Source organism: Nomascus leucogenys, chromosome 5, assembly GCF_006542625.1.
Source record: "Nomascus leucogenys isolate Asia chromosome 5, Asia_NLE_v1, whole genome shotgun sequence".
Lineage (NCBI taxonomy): Eukaryota > Metazoa > Chordata > Mammalia > Primates > Hylobatidae > Nomascus > Nomascus leucogenys.
Genome location: NC_044385.1, coordinates 126,049,594 through 126,066,047, shown reverse-complemented (window position 1 = coordinate 126,066,047; position 16,454 = coordinate 126,049,594). Strand labels below are relative to the sequence as shown.

Genomic DNA, 16,454 nt, shown 5'->3' with positions numbered 1-16,454 from the left:
GAAATGAAGGCAGAAATAAAGATGTTCTTTGAAACCAACGAGAACAAAGACACAACATACCAGAATCTCTGGGACACATTCAAAGCAGTGTGTAGAGGGAAATTTATAGCACTAAATGCCCACAAGAGAAAGCAGGAAAGATCTAAAACTGACATCACAATTAAAAGAACTACAGAAGCAAGAGCAAACACATTCAAAGGCTAGCAGAAGACAAGAAATAACTAAGATCAAAGCAGAACTGAAGAAGATAGAGACACAAAAAACCCTTCAAAAAAATCCATGAATCCAGGAGCTGGTTTTTTGAAAAGATTAACAAAACTGATAGACCGCTGGCAAGAATAATAAAGAAGAAAAGAGAGAAGACTCAAATAGATGCAATAAAAAATGATAAAGGGCATATCACCACCGATTCCACAGAAATACAAACTACCATCAGAGAATACTATAAACACCTCTATGCAAATAAACTAGAAAATCTGGAAGAAATGGATAAATTCCTGGACACATGCACCCTCCCAAGACTAAACCAGGAAGAAGTTGAATCCCTCAATAGACCAATAACAGGCTCTGAAATTGAGGCAATAATAGCTTACCAACCAAAAAAAGTCCAGGACCAGACGGATTCACAGCCGAATTCTACCAGAGGTACAAGGAGGAGCTGGTACCATTCCTTCTGAAACTATTCCAATCAATAGAAAAAGAGGGAATCCTCCCTAACTCATTTTATGAGGCCAGCATCATCCTGATACCAAAGCCTGGCAGAGACACACACAAAAAATAGAATTTTAGACCAAAATCCCTGATGAACATCAGTGCAAAAATCCTTAATAAAATACTGGCAAACTGAATCCAGCAGCACATCAAAAAACTTATCCACCATGATCAAGTGGGCTTCATCCCTGGGATGCAAGGCTGGTTCAACATATGCAAATCAATAAATGTAATCCAGCATATAAACAGAACCAAAGACAAAAACCATATGATTATCTCAATAGATGCAGAAAAGGCCTTTGACAAAATTCAACAGCCTTCATGCTAAAAACTCTCATTAAATTAGGTATTGATGGGATGTGTCTCAAAATAATAAGAGCTATTTATGACAAAACCACAGCCAATATCATACTGAAAGGGCAAAAACTGGAAGCATTCCCTTTAAAAACTGGCACAAGACAGGGATGCCCTCTCTCACCACTCCTATTCAACATAGTGCTGGAAGTTCTGGCCAAGGCAATCAGGCAGGAGAAAGAAATAAAGAGTACTCAATTAGGAAAAGAGGAAGTCAAATTGTCCCTGTTTGCAGATGACATGATTGTGTATTTAGAAAACTCCATTGTCTAGCCCAAAATCTCCTTAAGCTGATAAGCAACTTCAGCAAAGTCTCAGGATACAATATCAATGTACAAAAATCACCAGCATTCTTATACACCAATCACAGACAAACAGAGAGCCAAATCAGGAGTGAACTCCCATTCACAATTGCTACAAAGAGTAAAATACCTAGGAATCCAACTTAAAAGGGATGTGAAGGACCTCTTCAAGGAGAACTACAAACCACTGCTCAACGAAATAAAAGAGGATACAAACAAGTGGAAGAACATTCCATGCTCATGGGTAGGAAGAATCAGTATCGTGAAAATGGCCATACTGCCCAAGGTAATTTATAGACTCAATGCCATCCCCATCAAGCTACCAATGACTTTCTTCACAGAATTGGAAAAAACTACTTTAAAGTTCATATGGAACCAAAAAAGAGCCCACATTGCCAAGTCAATCCTAAGCCAAAAGAACAAAGCTGGAGGCATCACGCTACCTGACTTCAAACTACACTACAAGGCTACAGTAACCAAAACAGCATGGTACTGGTACCAAAACAGAAATATAGGACAATGGAACAGAACAGAGCCCTCAGAAATACCACACATCTACAACCATCTGATCTTTGACAAACCTGACAAAAACAAGAAATGGGGAAAGGATTCCCTATTTAATAAATGGTGCTGGGAAAACTGGCTAGCCATATGTAGAAAGCTGAAACTGGATCCCTTCCTTACACCTTATACAAAAATTAATTCAAGATGGATTAAAGACTTACATGCTAGACCTAAAACCATAAAAACCCTAGAAGAAAACCTAGGCAATACCATTCAGGACATAGGCATGGGCAAGGACTTCATGTCTAAAACACCAAAAACAATGGCAACAAAAGCCAAAATTGACAAATAGGATCTAATTAAACTAAAGAGCTTCTGCACAGCAAAAGAAACTACCATCAGAGTGAACAGGCAACCTACAGAATGGGAGAAAATTTTTACACTCTACTCATCTGACAAAAGGCTAATATCCAGAATCTACAAAGAACTCAAACAAATTTACAAGAAAAAACCCCATCAAGTGGGTGAAGGATGTGAAAAGACACTTCTCAAAAGAAGACATTTATGCAGACAACAGACACATGAAAAAATGCTCATCATCACTGGCCATCAGAGAAATGCAAGTCAAAACCACAGTGAGATACCATCTCACACCAGTTAGAATGGCCATCATTAAAAAGTCAGGAAACAACAGGTGCTGGAGAGGATGTGGAGAAATAGGAACACTTTTACACTTTTGATGGGACTGTAAACTAGTTCAACCATTGTGGAAGACAGTGTGGCGATTCCTCAAGGATCTAGAACTAGAAATACCATTTGACCCAGCAATCCCATTACTGGGTATATACCCAACAGATTATAAATCATGCTGCTATAAAGGCACATGCACACGTATTTTTATTGTGGCACTATTCACAATAGCAAAGACTTGGAACCAACCCAAATGTCCATCAATGATAGACTGGATTAAGAAAATGTGGCACATATACACCACGGAATACTATGCAGCCATAAAAAAGGATGAGTTCATGTCCTCTGTAGGGACATGGATGAAGCTGGAAACCATCATTCTTAGCAAACTGTTGCAAGAACAAAAAACCAAACACCACATGTTCTCACTCATAGGTGGGAATTGAACAATGAGAACACTTGGACACAGGAAGGGGAACATCACACACCGAGGCCTGTTGTGGGGTTGGGGGAGGGGGAAGGGAAAGCATTAGGAGATATACCTAATGTAAATGACGAGTTAATGGGTGCAGCACACCAACATGGCACATGTATACATATGTAACAAACCTGCACCTGGTGCACATGTACCCTAGAACTTAAAGTATAATTAAAAAAAAAAAAAGAAAACTAAGCCAGAAAAAAAAAAGGCAATTATGAACTCCACCTCTGTGGAAAACAATAGGTCAGGCAGAAATAGAAAGATAATCATTTATTACTATATAGTTCAGCTCTAAATAGTTTTTACACTGAATACTAACCTTACTAAAGTTAAAATATAATTGTATTGGGACAACTGGGGGATGGGCAAGGTTCACATATGGCAGAGACAAGGTGGAGAGGGAGGAATGATAAATCCTCATTCTCCATAGTGAGGAGTCAATATATCATGCCTGAAATAGAAAAAGAAATAATTAAAGAAATGTATTATTGCCAAGCGCAGTGGCTCACGCCTGTAATCCCAGCACTTTGGGAGGCTGAGGTGGGTAGATTACGAGGTCAAGAGTTCAAGACCAGCCTGGCCAAGATGGTGAAACCCTGTCTCTACTAAAAATACAAAAAAATTAGCCGGGCGTGGTGCTTGGCGCTTATAATCCCAGCTACCGGGGAGGCTGAGGCAAAGAACTGCTTGAGCCCAGGAGGCAGATGTTGCAGTGAGCAGAGATTGTGCCAATGCACTCCAGCCTGGGTGACAGAGCAATACTCCATCTCAAAAAAAAAAAAAAAATGGTCGGGCACAGTGGCTCACGCTTGTAATCCCAGCACTTTGGGAGGCTGAGGCAGGTGGATCACGAGGTTAGGAGATCGAGACCATGGTGAAACCCCGTCTCTACTAAAAATACAAAAAAATTAGCCGGGTGTGGTGGCGGGCGCCTGTAGTCCCAGCTACTCCGAGAGGCTGAGGCAGGAGAATGGCGTGAACCCGGGAGGTGGAGCTTGCAGTGAGCTGAGATTGCGCCACTGCACTCCAGCCTGGGCGACAGAGCGAGACTCTGTCTCAAAAAAAAAAAAAAGTACTATTTAGAAATATTGAAGAAACTGGCATACGAATAAGCTAGAACAGGTAAAAGGGATTGTCTCTGGAGAGGGGGAAACTGAATAATGGTTGGGGGTTGCTTTATAATTATTTGGCTTTTTAAATAATGTGTAAGAATGAATTTTAGACTAATTGTTTTAAAGTTTATAACCAAGCCTGGGCAACACAGAGAGACCCCATCTCTACAAAATAAAAATAAAAAAATTAGCCAGGCACAGTGGTGCACATCTGTGATCCCAGCTACTCAAGAGGCTGAACTGGGAGGATTGTTTAAGCCTGGGAGGTTGAGGCTGCAGTGAGCAATGACTGAACAACTGCATTCCAGCCTGGGTGACAGAGCAAGACCCTGTCTTTCAAAAAAAAAAAAAAAAAAATGCCAGGTGGAGTGGCTCACGTCTGTAATCCCAGCTCTTTGGGAGGCCAACATGGGTGGATCACTTGAGGTCAGGAGTTTGAGATCAGCCTAGCCAACATGGTGAAACCTCATCTCTACTAAATATACAAAAATCAGCCAGGTGTGGTGGTGCACACCTGCAGTCCCAGCTACTCAGGAGGCTGAAGCAGGAGAATCACTTGAACCACAGAGGCGGAGGTTGCAGTGAGTGGAGATCGCACCATTGCACTCCCAGCCTGGGCGACAGAGTAAGACTCTGTGTCTCGGAAAATAAAAAAAAAGTGTCAAAGGATGGGTACCTTGTTTTGGAATGGTTGATCATGTTCTCTGAAGTGCTATCCTACTGTAAAAATAGACACATTTCAACAAAAGTACTTTTTAATGCAATTTTGCGCTCAGTAGAATGTAAGAGAATTTTCAGCTGGGCACGGTGGCCTACACCTATAATCCCAGCAGTTTGGGAGGCTGAGGCGGGCAGACCACCTGAGGTCAGGAGTTTGAGACCAGCCTGGCCAACATGGTGAAACCTGTCTGTACTAAAAATACAAAAATTAGCTGGGCCTGGTGGTGGGCACCTGTAATCCCAGCTACTCGGGAAGCTGAGGCATGAGAATTGCTTGAATCTGGGAGGTGGAGGTTGCAGTGAGCCAAGATTGAGCCACTGCACTCCAGACTGAGCAACAAAGTGAGAGTCCATCTCAAAAAAAAAAAAGTAAGAGAGTTTTCCAGAAGCAGAGGAATAACGAAAAGCAATAGGTTGAATTCTGATTTGTGAAAGAAAAATAAGGACATGGGGAATCAAATACCTATATCAGACCTAGTATCAGAATACTAAGCCTTCAGACCGCTGCAAGGTTAGAGAGAGTAAATTGAGACTCCCACATTAGTAGTATCTCTGACTCTCAGTAGGAGCAAACATAAATTCTCTTTGGAGGAAAGCCTTCTCACTCTAAGCTCTTGAGATCTAAGAATTGATTGAATTAATTCCAGTGAATATGGGTTCATGATCCTTTTGTGGTTCATAAGCATGATGATTGACTTCTCATGCTATTGTGTGAGATGTACCTCCTTCAAATCTTGTTGCAACGTTGGCACATTACCAATCTGATGTGAATAAAATATAGATATGAGTTCATGCCATAAGTAAGAGTCAGCAGAAACAAAAAAAATGATTTAGATAGGTTATTTCAAAGAGGGCTCATGAGGCTATGAAACCAAGAGCTCTTAATGCTATGACCAAAGATTGAAGTTCTCTATAGAATGCCAAAGCACTCAATAATATTATGTTTTCTTGAGGCATATAAGACTTTACCACTCATAATCATGACATAATAATCCATGATTGTTGATGTGGGAAAGTAAACAAGTGTCCCAAAGTTTAACCAAAGTTTCTCTTCTTTAGATAAAAAATGATTTACAGCCGGGCACGGTGGCTCACGCCTGTAATCCCAGCACTTTGGGAGGCCGAGGTGGGCAGATGACGAGGTCAGGAGATCGAGACCATCCTGGCTAACAAGGTGAAACCCCGTCTCTACTAAAAATACAAAAAATTAGCCAAGAGTGGTGGTGGGCGCCTGTAGTCCCACCTACTCTGGAGGCTGAGGCAGGAGAATGGCGTGAACCCAGGAGGCAGAGCTTGCAGTGAGCCGAGATCGTGCCACTGCACCCCGGCCTGGGTGACAGAGCGAGACTCCATCTCAAAAAAAAAAAAATATTACATCCCAAAGTACTGAATTTATCAGATTCATAATATACCAAGCAGATATGTAGAAGAACCAAAAAGAACTTCCAGATATGACAAATATAATAATTAAAATAAAAAACTCAGAGGATGGCCCAGGCATGGTGGCTCACATCGGAAATTCCAGTACTTTGGGAGGCCGAGGCAAGTGGATCACCTGAGCTCAGGAGTTTGAGACCAGCCTGGCCAATATGGTGAAACCCCATCTCTACTAAAAATACAAAAATCGGCTGGGCATGGTGGTGCATACTTATAATCCCAGCTACTTGGGAGGCTTAGGCAGGAGAATTGCTTGAACCCAGGAGGCGGAGGTTGCAGTGAGCTGAGATCATGCCACTGCACTCCAGCCTGGGCCACAGAGGAAGACTTCGCCTCAAAAAAAACAAAACAAAAACCAAAAAACAAAAAACCTCAGAGGATGGGTTAAATGGATTAGACACAATTGAAGAGAGAATTAGAAAACTGGAAATTAAACATGAAGAACTGAGAATGTAACATACGGAAACGAGAAAATATGAGAAGATATTAAGAGAGAAGGAGGATAGAATGAAGTTTCCAACTACGTGTACTCAGCATCTCTGAAAGAAAGAATAGAAAGCAGAAACAGAGGCCATATGTGAAGTACTAATGGTAATTTTACAAAACAGATAAAAGACATGAATCTACAAATATAGGAAACACAACTTATACCAAGCAAAAAGGAAGTAAAAATGTAAGGCAGGAAGGGTGAGAGAAAAACAGTAATAAATAGTCACATTTTAGTAAAACTTCAGTATACCAAAGGAAAAAAAAAAGGACTTTTGTTGAAATGTATCCATTTTCACAGTAGGATGGCACTCTAGAGAACACGGTCAACTGTTCCAAAACAAGGTACCCATCCTTTGAAATTTTATTATAAACTTTGTTTTCCCCCCAAGACAGAGCCTCGCTCTGTCACACAGGCTGGAGTGCAATGGTATGATCTTGGCTTGCAGCAACCTCCGCCTCTGAGGTTCAAGCAATTCTCCTGCCTTAGCCTCCTGAGGGTGGGACTACAGGTGCACACCACCATGCCCAGCTACTGTTTGTATTTTCAGTAGAGATAAGGTTTCACCATGTTGGCCAGGCTGATCTCAAACTCCTGACCTCAGGTGATCTGCCTGCTTTGGCCTCCCAAAGTACTGGGATTACAGGTGTGAGCCACCACACCCAGGCCATAAAGACATTTTCAGAAAAACAAAAATGTAAACTTTATGATCAACCAACTTTCACTATAGGGAAATTCTGAAAGATGCACCTCAAGAGAAAGAAAACTGACCCCAGGAAGAAAATCTGAGATACAAAAAGGAATGATGAGCAAAAAAAAAAAGTGGGAAAACATACAAGATAATATAAAGAAATACTGTGGATAGGAATAATATAAAATGTAGAGGATTAAAGAGAGATAACTAAAATATTGAGCAAAAATAATACATACAGTGCAAGAGAAATAACTGGATTTAAAGTTTTCCAAGATTCTTGAGCTGTCCAGAAGAAAGATATGGATTAATTTTAGGCATTGTTAAGTGTGCTTAGTAAAATTTCAAGAGTAACCAATAAAAATTACAAACACAGTCCTAACTTATAAACCAAGAGAGGAAAGAATAGACTAAGAAAATAAACAAACTGGCCAGGCATGGTAGATCATGCCTGTAATCCCTGAACTTTGGGAGGCCGAGGCAGGTGGATCACCTGAGGTCAGGAGTTCGAGACCAGCCTGGCCAACATGATGAAACCCCCATCTCTACTAAAAATACAAAAAAATTAGCCGGACGTGGTGGCAGGCACCTGTAATCCCAGCTACCCAGGAGGCTGAGGCAAGAGAACTGCTTGAACCCAGGGGGCAGAGGTTACAGTGAGCCCAGATCGCACTACTGCACTCTAGTCTGGGCAACAAGCAACAAGAGCAAAACTCAGTCTCAAAAAATAAAAAATTTGGCTGGGCGCGGTGGCTCACACCTGTAATCCCAGCACTTTGGGAGGCGGAGGTGGGTGGATCATGAGGTCAGGAGATTGAAACCATCCTGGCTAACATGGTGAAATCCCATCTCTACTAAAAATGCAAAAAAATTAGCTGGGCGTGGTGGCGGGCACCTGTAGTCCCAGCTACTCAGGAGGCTAAGGCAGGAGAATGGCGTGAACTGGGGAGGCGGAGCTTGCAGTGAGCCAAGATTGCACCACTGCACTCCAGCCTGGGCAACAGAGCGAGACTCCATCTCAAAAAAATAAATAAATAAATAAAAAATAAAAAATTTAAAAATATATATATATTTTAAAAGGAAAGAAAGATGAAAAAAGAAACATGAAACAGGTGGGAAAACATTATGAAATATAATGGTGTAATTAAATTGAAACTCGTCAGTAATTATATTAAAAGTCAATGGATTAGCCGGGTGCAGTGGCTCACACCTATAATCCCAGCACTTTGGGAGGCCAAGGCAGGTGGATCGCCTGAGGTCAGGAGTTCGAGACCAGACTGGCCAACATGGTGAAACCCCATCTCTACTAATAATACAAAAATGAGCCAGGTGTGGTGGGCACCTGTATTCCCAGCTACTTGCAAGGCTGAGGCAGGAGAATTGCTTAAACCTGGGAGGCGGAGGTTGCAGTGAGCCAAGATCACGGCAATGCCCTACAGCCTGTGCAACACAGTGAGACTACGTCTCAAAAAAAAAAAAAAAAAAAAAAGACAATGGATTAACATTCTAGTTAAAAGAGAAATTGTTGGCTGGGCCTGGTGGCTCATGCCTGTAATCCCAGCACTTTGGGAGGCCGAGGCAGGATCACCTGAGGTCAGGAGTTCGAGACCAGCCTGGCCAACGTGGGACCCCCTTTCTACTAAAAATACAAAAATTAACTGGGCATGGTGGCAGGCACCTGTAATCCCAGCTACTTGGGAGGCTAAGGCAGGAGAATTGCTGGAACCCAGGAGGCAGAAGTTGCAGTGAGCCAAGATCATACCATTGCACTCCAGCCCGGGCGACAACAGCGAGACTCCTTCTCAAAAAAACAAAAACAAAAAAACCCCACTCAGAACCAAATGATTAAAAAAGGAATATGTTCTCACAGACCTATTTTGCTGGATCATAGCTATTTACTTTTTGCCACTCTCAACAACAGCTTGTGTCTCCTCCAGGTTGGGGATCTGCCACCATTTTTGTCTCCCTCCTGCCTGCCATGGCAACTAGTTGAGTAGGTACTCAGTATTTATTTAAGTATTGATTAGGTATTTAAATTTAAATACTTAAATAGTAAATAAATTTAAAGAATTATTTAAATATTCATCCAACTGAAATGGCAGCTGTGGAATCATGCCTCTTCCTCCTCAGCGCCTACTTTCTTGGCCTCACCCAGTGTCATGGAGTTACATCAGAAATCGGTGCATTACTTGGCATATTTTTACTGTGGCCCAGCAAGCAGTAGCTTAGACAGCCCCACACCTCCTCATGCATTTAACAATGAAAAGGAGGAGATAAGAGGGAGTGGAGGCAGTCTTTTTATCATCCGTGCTTGGGAAGGTGAGCTGGTAGTGCCATCCTTGACATGAAGGAGCTACTTAAACACAAATTGGATTAGCAGGACAGGATTAGAGACTGCTGGAAGGTATTATATACTTATAAACTGCTTTGTGGAAACTCCTATTGTTTTCATTATAAGCCCATACTTCAGAGAGTCAATCAAATGAAATATGGAATTAGTCTATTAATAAAAAAAGAGATATAAAATGAAGTGACTATGTTTTAATAATGCCAAGAAAGCTGAATTAGGCAATAATGATTCAGTTTAGCCAGACTCTAACTAGATAATGTGAAATTAAGAGTTTTAATATGGATTTCTTCTTACTGAGAAATAAACTCACTAAAAATGGTCTCTATGTCCTCCATCAAGAGAATAATACTCAAATAAGAAACATGATTAAGAGGTGACTTCAAGAAAGAAAAGAGAATATGAGATATTTGAGAAGTTTCAGGCTTATCTGGACTTTCCAGTGAATTGAAGCTCCTAGGTCTAAATGGATGACAATCCCAGTCCCAGGACACTGAAAGAGTCTGCAGATGGGAGCACAGAGCTCCTGTCAGTTACCTTGGAGAGATAATGGAGAACAGGAAGCTGACAAAAGATAAAAAGAAGCCAAGGCACTCGCTTTCCAAGAAAGACGAAAAAGGTGGATTAGGACATATACGAGCAAGTGAGCTGGAGGCTGGTTCCTGGCAAAAATTCTAGGAGTTTCAAATCTTGGTTCTGCTATTTAATGGCAATGTGACCTTGTACATATTTCAAAACATTGCTATAAGGATTCAATAGGATAACATATGTAAATGAGATAAGGTATGTAAATAACAATATATGTAATACAGCACTTGTAACAGAAAATTCTCAGGCTGGGCACAGTGGCTCACGCCTGTAATCCCAGCACTTTGGGAGGCTGAGGTAGGCAGATCACGTGAGGTCAGGAGTTCGAGACCAGCCTAATATGATGAAACCCCGTCTCTACTAAAATTACAAAAATTAGCCAGGTGTGGTGGCATGCACCTGTAATCCCAGCTACTCAGGAGGCTGAGACAGGAGAATCTCTTGAACCCGAGAGGCGGAGATTGCATTAAGCTGAGATCACACCATTGCACTCTAGCCTGGGCAACAAGAGCAAAACTCTGTCTCAAAAAAAAAAAAAAAGAAAAGAAAAGGAAGAAAGAAAATTCTCAGTATAGCGTTTTTGTATTTCCAACAGTTTACAAAGAGGTGCTAACAATGAGGTACTGACTTGGGGTTCCTCAAGAACAAGTCTCATTTACCTGACCTCACTTTCCTGGTTAGGTGGAGGTATTGGGGGAGAAGGTATTTTTGGACAAGTAGATTGGGAACATATCTTCATTGTGAAAAGGCATTTGATGAAAATATCATAATATCTGCATGAAAAGATTGGATTTTAGGAGAGTTAGGTTTCTGAGTAAGCACATTCATGGTATAGTTCATGAACTGGGTTGGGCGTGGTGGCTGGATGCCGTGGCCTGTAATCCCAGCACTTTGGGAGGCGGAGGTGGGCAGATCACCTGAGGTCAGAAGTTGGAGACTAGTCTGGCCAACATGGTGAAACCCCATCTCTCCTAAAAATACAAAATTAGCCAGCCATGGTGGTGCACGCCTGTAATCCCAGCTACTCAGGAGGCTGAGGCAGGAGAATCACTTGAACCCAGGAGGCGGAAATTGCAGTGAGTGAGCCGAGATCGCACCACTGCACTCCAGCCTGGGCAACAAGAGCAAAACTCTTATCTATGAAAAAAAAAAAATTCATGAACTGGATATCTCTGTGCCTCAATTTCCTTACTTGTAAAATGAATGTAATCATAGCACCTCATTGGCTTGTCATGGAAATTACAGCACCCAGCATATCATCAGCACTATATAAATCTCTGTTCAATAAATTGGAAAAGAAGTTTTTTAGCGGCATGCTTGTGCAGCACTTGGCCCCAACCTCTTCAAAATTTCCCAGAAACTTGTTAAATTTTCATATGATGTGCAGGTCAAATTCTCAGATGATATAAATGTTGGATAATGAATCAAAATCCAAAATGACCTTGACAGGCTAGGGCTATGATGTGAAATATGTGAGATAAAATTAAGTCCTAGATAGAGATTTTAAGAAAAAAAAAAAAAAAAAAACTTTTTTTTTTTTTTTGAGACAGAGTCCTGCTCTGTCACCCAGGCTGGAGTGCAGTGGGGCAATCTCGGCTCACTGCAACCTCCGCCTCCCAGGTTCAAGCAATTCTCGTGCCTCAGCTTCCCGAGTAGCTGGGATTACAGGTATGTGCCACCACATCTGGCTGATTTTTTGTATTTTTAGTAGAGATGAGGTTTTGACATGTTGCCCAGGCTGGTCTTGAACTCCTGGCCTCAAGTGATTCGCCTGCCTCGGCCTCCCAGAGTGCTGGGAATACTGATGTGAGCCACCGCACCTGGCCAAGATTATTATTATTATTATTTGGTTTTTGTTTTTTTTGAGACAGAGTCTCGCTCTGTCGCCCAGGCTGGAGTGCAGTGGCACGATCTCGGCTCACTGCAAGCTCTGCCTCCTGGGTTCACACCATTCTCCTGCCTCAGCCTCCCCAGTAGCTAGGACTACAAGCGACTGCCACCACCACGCCCAGCTAATTTTTGTATTTTTAGTAGAGATGGGGTTTCACCATGTTAGCCAGGATGGTCTCAATCTCCTGACCTTGTGATCTGCCCACCTCAGCCTCCCAAAGTGCTGGGATTACAAGTGTGAGGCACTGTGCCCAGCCTATTATTATTATTATCTTAAACAAAGACCAGTTTGGCTTTCCAGAAGTTTCTATGGATGAAAAAGAGAATTTTGGCCAGACATCATGGCTTATGCCTGTAATCCCAGCCCTTTGGGAGGCCGAGGCAGGAGGATCACATGAGCCCAAGAGTTCAAGACCAGCCTGGGCAACACAGCAAGACCCTATCTCTACAAAAAATAAAACAATTAGCTGGGTATGGTGGTGGGTGCCTATAGTCCCAGCTGCTCAGGAAGCTGAGGTGGGAGGACTGCTTGAGCCCAGGAGTTGGAGGCTGCAGCGAGCTATGATGACACCACTGCACCCCAGCCTGGGTAACAGAACAACCAAAAAAAATTTTTTTAATGAAATTTTAGCTGACTCTGAGCTTAGTATGCCTAAAATAGCGTGTCTAGCACATTGCAATGTCCAGCTGCATTAGGAGAATGAAAATGTCCTAGTAAAGACACTATGTGGACATATGTACTTCAAGATGGTGGGCACAGCTTGCCCATCATTAACTGTTCTTTCCCTTCTCCTCCTCACGTTTCCCCTAAGTGGTAGCACAGCTGCTACTAGTATGGAGATAAGGATGGCTTTGGAACCCAGATAAACAATAAGGAAATGTAAAGCAGAAATAGACTATATTTCCAACTCATTTGAGTGGCAGAAAACATTCTCAGGTGGGTATTGGAGGACAGCCTCAAGATTTGTGAAGAACTATAATTAGAAGTTTATCAGGGCACCCAATGGCTCACTGTGCTACAATGCTAAAATAAATTCCTCTCTAATCATGATTACTACAGGATTTATCTAATCTATTTCCTACAGGAAATCAAGCTACTCCCAGGTACTTTATCAACTTTTTTCTCATAATAAACCCTGTCCCTGACAAAAGAAGATATTGTCATCCCTACAGTATAGATAAGAAATTGAGGCAAAGAAGTAAAGTGAATTGCCATGGGTCACACAGAACTGGAATTACAATTTAGCATCTAATCTTGGAGTGCACTACACGAGGTATGGGAAGGAGCATACTGAAATCACATTATAGCCTTCAGAAAAAGGCCTATTTACTTTAATCTCTGGGAGAAGGATTAATAGTATTTTCCTTGGCACATGCCAAAGATGTTGAGTAGACATTTTAGATTCCACAGGCTCATTCTAATCCTTTTCCAAATACTTGGAAAGCCTTAGTTTGACCATTAGGAAGATACTGGAAATTAAATTTTTTCTTTAAAATTAGGCAAATATTTGCTAGAAACTCCAGAAAAAGCAATTAATCCAGAAAATTGTATGGTACAGCCACATTGTTTCCGGTCACCTGGGGCAAGAAACTTTCAAGTACGCATAAATCCAGACAGCCAGCTCCCTCATCCCCCGCCCCACGAACCATTCCCAGCCCAACCTCATTGTCTAGGGCCTGGATAGATAAAGGTCAAGCAAACTCATGTTTTTAACTTTAAAAGTTCCATGCAAATGTAAGTTATTGTTATAATGATTTATATATCTCAACTAATTATCAAATGAATCCATGTTCATTAGAAAAACATAGAAAACAAAGTTGAGCAAAACAAAATAAAAAGCAACTACTATACAATCACGCAGTAAGAGTCTTTTGTACCTATTTACAAATTGGTTATTTTGTTTTTTTAGAACTTTTTTGGAGACAGGGTCTCACTCTGTTGCCCAAGCTGGAGTGCAGTGGCACGATCATGGTTCACTGCAGCCTCAAACTCTCGGGCTCAAGTGATTCTACCACCTCAGCCTCCTGAGTAGCTGGGACTACAGGTACACGCCGCCACACCTGGCTACATTTTTTTTTTTTGGTAGAAACGGAGTTTTGCTATGTTGGCCAGACTGGTCTCAAACTCCTGAGCTCAAGCGATGCTCCTATCTTGGCCTCCTAAAGTGCTGGGATTACAGGCATGAGCCACCTCATCTGGCCTACAAATTGGCTATTTTCTAAGGCTCATCTCTTTGGTCAGGCCATGAGGAAATAAGCCAGAAGCTACAGCCAACCACTAAGGTTCTATGTGTCATTTCCCTTAAATTAGGTAGAGAAAATGGTGATTTATCTATGAAAAACTGTGCTTTATTCTCTTGACACGTATCCTAGAAAAGACCATTACTCAGTACACCTGGTGGTAAGAAGAAGAAATAACTTCCTAGTTGCATTTTATCAGTCTGAAAATCTTACACTACAATTTTAGAATTATCTAATTCAGTGGTCCCCAACCTTTTTGGCACCAGGGACCTGTTTTGTGGAGGGTAATTATTCCATGGGAAGTGCGGCGGTGCAATGGTTTCAGATGAAACTGTTCCACCTCCGATCATCAGGAATTAGTTAGATTCTTACAAGGAGCGTGCAACCTAGATCCTTCACATGTGCAGTTCACAACAGGGTTGTGTTCCTTGAGAATCTAATGCCACTGCTGATCTGACAGGAGGCAGAGCTTAGGCCATAATGCTTGTTCGCCCACTGCTCATCTCCTGGGGTCTGGCCCAGTTCCTAACAGGCCTGTACTGTGGCCTGTACTGGTCCATGGCCTGGGGATTGGGGACCCCTGATGTCACTCATTTACTTAGACCAGCAAATATCATGGCCAAAATTGATTGTCTATCTTTTTATCTATACATACACATAGTCTCATCTACTGAAGGTCATGATTTTAAAATATATTTTGGTGGGATTCTTCCTTTCTCTCAGAGAAAAGAGATACACATTTAGAACTTATATAAAAGTAGATCAAAGAATTGTTAATAATCAGCAAAAGATGAGTACGGTAGAATCTTTCCAAATAGCGGGCAATGTCACTATTCAGAAGAGAAGCAAATTTCAATACCTTTCTTTTTCTCATATTAAAATCATGCCATTACCTTTTTGTTTGCAGCCACTCCATCCTCACAGTCGAGCACTGCACAATCTACATTCAGGGATGGAATCTTCTTTATTTTCTTTTCATCATTTCCAGGTACATAAAGCACTGCCCTCCGGGGGATGTACTTGTGATTAGATGAGGAACTACATCCAAGTCTGGGGATATCAGCTGATAGAGACGCTTTCCTGCAAGACACATGATTGGGGTTAGTCCAGAATGAGATTTCTGTATTTATAAACTTGTGAAAAACTATATTTTAATGCAAAATTAAAATAGAACACATGGATAATCTCTTTTTTTTTTTTTTTTTTTTTTGAGACAAGGTCTTGCTCTGTCACCCAGTTTGAAGTGCAGTGGTGTGATCTCGGCTCACTGCAACCTCCACCTCCAGGCCCACGTGATCCTCCCACCTCAGCCTCCCCAGTAGCTGGGACTACAGGTGTGCGCCACCATGCCTGGCTAATTTTTTGTATTTTTTGTAGAGACAGGATTTCGTCATGTTGCCCAGGCTGGTCTTGAACTCCTGGGCTCAAGGGATCCATCTGCCTTGGCTTCCCAAAGTGCTGGGATTATAGGCATGAGCCACCACGCCTGACTGGATAATCTTTTAAAATTATGGTGGAATACAATCACACATAAAAACTAAGAAAACAATAATAGCAGAAATAATCAATGAACTAAATGTTATTTTGGCTGAGGTTTAAAAAATAGATAGGACTGTTTACCGACATCTTCTGAGAGAAAGAGGAGGGTGTGTGTATTTCTTCTTGGAAAACACTTCCAGTATTATTATACTGTCTAGATAGCATCCATGGAAAAAAAGGAAAGAAAATGTCTATCCAAAAGATACTAAACAATAATACTATCTACAATTATACCTAAAAGTAAAAAAGTAGAAAAAAAAAACCTAACGAAGTCTATGGCCCCTGCCCTGCCAATACATCTTTTGAAGGGCGAAAATCAGTGATTCACATCCAATTTTAACAAGACAAGATACACTGGTT

At 41.6% G+C, this 16,454-nt stretch overlaps 1 protein-coding gene and 2 non-coding genes across 3 annotated transcripts in view; 2 read left to right on the top strand and 1 right to left on the bottom strand.

The window, feature by feature from the left end:
- CLYBL (citrate lyase beta like) overlaps positions 1-16,454 on the bottom strand; it is a 289,048-nt gene that overhangs the window by 103,952 nt on the left and 168,642 nt on the right. Inside the window, exon 2 of the mRNA XM_030812467.1 lies at positions 15,449-15,635. Coding sequence (XP_030668327.1) covers positions 15,449-15,635 — 187 coding nt within the window. The remainder of the gene's footprint in view (positions 1-15,448; positions 15,636-16,454) is intronic.
- On the top strand, positions 5,538-5,641 carry LOC115835319. The gene has a single exon (XR_004030305.1). It is a non-coding gene; the product is annotated as a small nucleolar RNA U13 (small nucleolar RNA).
- On the top strand, positions 5,711-5,837 carry LOC115835304. Its single transcript, XR_004030292.1, has one exon. It is a non-coding gene; the product is annotated as a small nucleolar RNA SNORA25 (small nucleolar RNA).